Source organism: Triticum urartu, chromosome 7 (genome assembly GCF_003073215.2).
Source record: "Triticum urartu cultivar G1812 chromosome 7, Tu2.1, whole genome shotgun sequence".
NCBI classification, from domain to species: Eukaryota; Viridiplantae; Streptophyta; class Magnoliopsida; order Poales; family Poaceae; genus Triticum; species Triticum urartu.
Genome location: NC_053028.1, coordinates 74,256,749 through 74,263,148, shown reverse-complemented (window position 1 = coordinate 74,263,148; position 6,400 = coordinate 74,256,749). Strand labels below are relative to the sequence as shown.

Below are 6,400 nucleotides of genomic sequence, written 5' to 3'. Positions count from 1 at the left end.
CATATCTAGCCAAAGAACAATGTATAAACAAGTAGTCCACCATTTCCTTTCTACAAAATTTACATTTACTGCTCCCTACCCAACCTTTTTTTAACAAGTAGCTTTAGTAAGAATTCTATTCCTAAACATCAACCACAAAAGGACTTCAATCTTCAAAGGTACTTCTATAAACCATAGTCTCCCAAATGGACATTTCACTTGCAGAGCTTTTAACATCAAATGCATAGAATTACCAAAGAATTTACCAGAATTATTTAAAGTCCAAACACATTTATCATTTATCATTTTCCTCATTTAACATCACTCTAACACACAAGTCTTGCAGTTGCTGCCATGATTAAGCTAATTCACCCCTAATGTTTATCCTAAAATGAATATTATTCCATCTCTCCTCTAAGATGTTAGCTACTGTTGTATTAAAACTAACATTAAAATTATACAATCTAGGGAATTTGTTACACAGAGCATAATCCCCCAACCATTTATCCTTCGAGAACCTTATGTTCTTACCATTCCCCCATTTTTTTCAAACTGAATTTGTAAAATAACTATTCATACAACAAGAATTCCATGCATAAAAATGTCCTGGTTTGCTTTTAACATTAACAAGGAAATTACCACAATTATTGTTCTTAATATCTTCCTATCCTTAACCTCCTCCTTTTCTAGTATCCACAACCATTTGCTTAATACACATACATTCATAATCCCAAGACCCACTAGCCCCAAACCTCCTTGATCAACATGTTGACATACTTCCTCCCATTTAACTAAAGTATATTTATGAGAATCGTCACTATCTTGCCACAATAATATCTTCATTAAAATATTGCACTATGTAAAATAGCAATATGGAACATTGACATCATGTAATAAGGAAGATAAACATGATCTAAGAAAACACAAGTTAGCACCATAGGACATGAACCTCCCCTCCCAATTTACTGACTTCTTATCCATCTTATCTTCGGCTTTCTTACCACTCATATTCCTAATCTTAACATTATGCATTGGTGACGTAAGTAAGACATAGGTAGTACCCTAGAAACACAAATGAAAATATCCCTTGTACGTAACTTGCTAGTGCAACTAAATCAGAGTCGTCGATCAGTAACACAAAAAACGAGACGGACTCCTACTACTGCATGTCCTTTCCTCTTTGTAAATACCACCCGCGAAAACCATCTTCCAAGAATCAAACGAAGTCAGATTCACACTTCCTAGCTGAATCAAATAGGTCGGTCAGGTGGTCACACTGATGTCAAAGCCACTGAAGTTGTGTGTTTTGGTAGCGTGTGGGGTAATTTTTGACATGGAACCACGTCAACCCGGCCTCGAGGAATCTTGCACTACCATTGGAGTTGGAGATGATTTGCCAATGTCGGTCATGACGCATAGGTGCTAAAACCGATCTAGGAACCATGTGATGGCGAAGAATGTACTTTATGCTTGTTAGGAGGCCATGACATATGCATGGAAGGAGATGACATGCAGACAAAACTTCCATGGGAGGTGCATGCAGAGGTGGCTCCAGATGAAGGGAAGTTTCCATGTGTGTCGGTGCCAACTTATGGTACAACCTATTGTTGCAAAACAAGATGCTCGCTTTCCTAGTCCCTTCGTCTTGATAAAAACTGAGTTAATGGAGATGAATCTCAAGACATATCCAGGTCCAGATGAATATTTTAGGCGGTACATGCAAGAGATGTCTGGAGGCGTTTGGAGCCAATGTTGGCATACACAAGGTTCGGGATTTGTTTTGACAGAATGGGTAAGTAACTCAAGTTGGATTTTGTTCGTGCCTGAACTTGATGTAGGCGATAGCGAAGTAGTAGTGAGATGGTGCATAGTTGAGGTGGATGCAGGGGGGAAAGGGACATATATTAGCTACGAGCATTCAAGAGGAAGATGAGATGATGGGGTGTGAAGGTTTCGTTAGTATTCTTAGAGCGCCCATCACATCATAGTCATAGTCCTTTTTCGGTGGGCCAGTAAAGACAATTTGGGTGAAACCAACAAAAACTATGCAACTTGGACACTTGGTACAACATTTCAATCACTGATGCAACAATGTCTTCTCTAGCAGGTTCTCCTTAATATTCACTAGATCATCGATGACGCGCGTTGCTGCGTCCGTCTGTTTTGATGTAAATACATATACATTAAAGTTAAGTTGCATATTGGTTAGTGATCGAAGAGGGAATTTTCAGAAGAAAATGGAAATATATAAAACTTCAAAATTTTCAAATTACATTGCCTCGATATAGAGTGGGTTGCATTGCTGCCATCCACAGGAGAGTCAAATCTTGTGTTGGATATAGCCTGATAGCCATGAACAATGCAATCATACATTAGGTAAATATAAATTTGACAGAAAACAACAATATTTAAGGGGGATACCAATTACCAAAGCAGTTTACATAATTGCATACAGGGTAATGACAGACAGAAGGTAAGTAAGAAATAAAAATTATGTATGCATATCAATATAACAATCATTCATTCAAAATATTAAATTTACAAACCATGGTACAATTTCAGGACATATTTTTAAAATGCCAGATGACCGGTAATTCTCATTAATTGCAATAGGCGTAGCCTTCCGCAACAACAACAACAACAACAACAAAGCCTTTGGCTTCAGCAATATCTTCAATTCATGCAAAAGGAGAAAGGTCAAAGGTAACCTTAAGTCACAGAAAAAGCTTAAAATCTAAAAGGCATCAGGTTAATCAGCACAAAACACGATATAATTAGCACTTACCTAGCAGCTTCTAAACTTCTCAGACGCCAAAAAATTTAAGCCAAACCAAATACATGAGCTTCCAAAGCCTACTCCCTCTCCATTATTCTGCAATAGTGACTTGAAACAAATCTGTAGCAAAATGGGGAACACCAAAAATTGATTAGGAAGATAAAAGATTCCTTCTCAAAACAACACAATAACACAATGTTTCTTATTTTCGTAATTGACTAATATGTTTGGTTGCTGCCGTAGAAAAACAGGTGTTCGCATCAATAAAATTTCTGGGGGAATTTCGTAAGGCCATTTAGTAAAGTAAAAGTAAAATGTATAAAGTAAACAGTAAACACCCCCCCCCCCCCCCTTAGCATGTTCTAATATATAAGCATATCTATGCCAAGAAACATTCAAGTTGGCCAAAACAAACTTAGAAATGATTGAATCCAAGACTCGAAAAATTCTCATTGTGTACTTTCTAATGTAGACGTCCAAGAAACTTGCTTCGACAAATCCGTCACAGGTACATTTTAATTAGAAATTAAATTGAACAGTGACAAGCACAAAAACTCGTCTCCCATCCGAAGGTCACCAGTAATTCTTAACTAAGTATCTCAGTTTCACAGCAAGGTAAGAACTGAGGTTTATATTCCCTTTAAGAAGTGAGAATTACCAATCTCGTATTCTTCCTGAGATCGCTCGATCACGAAAATTCATGTAGAAGCCATGTTACATTATTTAGCTCATAATAAAAGTTTTTAAATATGAGAAGGGCATGGTTTGATTAAGAAGAGGTTCAGATGTTACATTTATAAGGCTCCTAAGTTTAAACACCATCCAAGCTTGCTGCTAGAATAATCGCAAAAAAAAACTCGCTGCTGGAATAACCATGCTTTAAAGGAGCATTATTGTCAATCCGTGTTGCAATTTACATAAAATGGGGAATGCGGGGAACAAAGCAATGGGAAAAAGGCGCACCGGGATAAAAGGAGAATGGTACCTTTTGACAACACTAACACTCGATGGGTGGCTACATTTTTCTGTTGCACATTTTCCTGTTCTTTTGTAAATAACTATGGCGCAATAAACAGTTCCATGGTATGAAGACATATAATATATCTAAGCAACAGATAAATGCTAAAACATGGAAACATGAAGTATGGTAGTCAAAGCGAAATTATCACCTTTCCCGGAGCCATCAGATTGTCAATTAAATAAAATGACCAAATCAGAATAAACCAATTTTCAAGAATGAACACCATCTGCAGGCACACGTAATGAATTCGGTTGCATTTTCTATACACCCAAGAGCCTGAATGGATCGACCACAAAGAAGATGAGTAGCACCTGCACAAAATTGGGAGAGGGAGGTTCAGGATAATGTTGATGGGTAGAAGGAGGATCAGGTAAGGAAATAATGCAAATAGAGCGCAACCTACCCAAGCACCATGGCTGTGCAAGATGGAGAGGAAGTATATATGCAGGCGCAGGTAATGGATTCGATGCAGGCTCAAAGGAAGCAACGCTTACCTCCACTTAGTAGTCGCCGTGGCCCGTGAGTGGCGCACATCGTCATCGATGATGAATGCCCCTGCAACTGACGATTGATTACCTTCTTCAATCATGGGGATCAGTTTTACTCGCCTTCGTCGCCGAAGAGTCCGCTGATGCTTCGCCTCCATCTGCATCGGCGTCCGGTTCGGGAGGCTCGAACCATCTTCACGCATGGTCTCACCCCGCGGCCGAGAAGGGCGTGTGAGCACGCCTCGCCTCTCACGCATCCTCCACTCCGCTCAACCGGTCTGATCCTCTAGCTGGATATGCCGACCGAGCTGACCATGCGTCGAGCAACGCCCGAGCCTATCCTCGCTCTGGATCGGGTGGATGGAGATGTTAGATGGGCTGGTTGGCCCACATCGGACAACGATTCACAGGAGGCTCCCAAAATTGTTATCGGAGCAGCAACCCACCACGATAGCGCTCGTTCGTAGCGATGGATGTTAGGCTACGCGGGGTTCATAGGAAATCAAACGACGGAAAACAGCCAAACCTAAAGATCCAACAGTCACAAAGGCTAATGGCCTGAGATGGCTGGGAAAGTGCACAGTTTTAATGTCTCTAATAAATGGCGCCATCAGTCGACTCAATTTTTTTTTCAAAGGGAGGGGGAGGGGAGATTTTTTAAAAAACAACCAGGGGGGGTTCACCACATGAATATTATTTCATTTCAAAAGAGATTGATCCAGTTTATAAATGAAAAAATCCCTTTTACGTAGTTTGCTAGTGCAACTAAATCATAGTTGTCGATCGGTAACACAAAAGACGAGACGAGATCCTACTACTGCTACATGTTCTTTCCTCTGCATAAATACCACCCCCGAACACCCTCTCCCAAGAATCAAACAAATTCATATTCACACTTCCCAGCATAGTCAAATAGGCCAGTCAAGTGGTCAAACTGATGCCAAAGCCACTGAAATTGTGTGTTTTGATAGCGTCTGGGGTTATTTTTGACATGAAACCATGTCAACTCAGTCTAGAGGAATCTTCAACTACCACTGGAGATCATTTGACATTGTTAGACACGATGCTTAGGTGCTATAACCGGCCAAGGGACCATGTGATGACGAATAATGCTCTTTACTAGTGATTGGGGCGCTACCCTGTGGCGCCACTTGAAAGGAAGCTGTGCGCATGTTTCCATTTTAAAAAAATACATAAAGTTCTCGCCTTCGTCTAAAAAAACATCTCAAGAAAAATCCTCATCATCTGAAAAAGAGGTAAAAAAGAAAAATTACCACACCAGCCAACCAGCGAGTGCCACTTTGCATAACCCTCCATTTAAAAAGTACCAGAGGTCCTCATCTCCATCTAAAAATATATATTTAAAAAATAATCCATGCCTTCATCTAAAAGAAATTGCAAAAGATTTCTCATCGCGGCCAACTAGCTTGCGCCATGTGGCATAGCTAGTTGGCCGCCCTTCACGCGTAGCTTAATGGTTTTAATGCTTGTTCAGATGCCATGACATATGCATGGAAGGAGGTGATATGCGGACAAAATTTCCATGGGAGGTGCGTGCAGAGATGGCTCTAGATGAAGGAAAAGTTTCCATGTGTGTCGGTGCCAACATATGATACAACCTATTGTTGCAAAACAAGATGCTCACTTTCCTATTCCCTTCGTCTTGATAAAAATTGAGTTATTCGAGATGAATCTTGATACGTCTTCAACGTATCTATAATTTATAAAGTATTCATGCTGTTATTTTATCATTCTTGGACGTTTTACAATTATTTTATAGCAACTTTATATCATTTTTTGGGACTAACCTATTGGCCCAGTGCCATTGCTGTTTTTTGCTTGTTTTTTACATCGCAGAAAATCAATATTAAACGGAAACGGAGTCCAAACACCGTGAAATTTTTTATGGACCAGAAGCACTATAAAAAAATACACTTCCGTGATGATACGTGTTTGTCACAGTAGGTCGCGTTTTTTGTCATGCATGTACATTCATGACGATTTTATGACAGAATCAAGATAGTCATACTTGTGATGTCGTAGAAGTGTTCCATGACATTACCAAAATTATCATCACGGAAGTGTCCACTTCCATGACGATAAATCGCGCGTCACAGAAGTGCTTTCGTCAAGGGT

General features: G+C 39.7%; 1 protein-coding gene across 1 annotated transcript in view; it reads right to left on the bottom strand.

Moving 5' to 3' along the window:
* Nucleotides 1–4,467, bottom strand: part of LOC125518399 (probable LRR receptor-like serine/threonine-protein kinase At1g51880) — a 7,002-nt gene extending 2,535 nt beyond the window's left edge. Inside the window, exon 1 of the mRNA XM_048683252.1 lies at nt 4,353–4,467. Within this exon, the coding sequence (XP_048539209.1) occupies nt 4,353–4,467 (115 nt within the window). The remainder of the gene's footprint in view (nt 1–4,352) is intronic.
* Nucleotides 4,468–6,400: the final 1,933 nt, after the last annotated feature.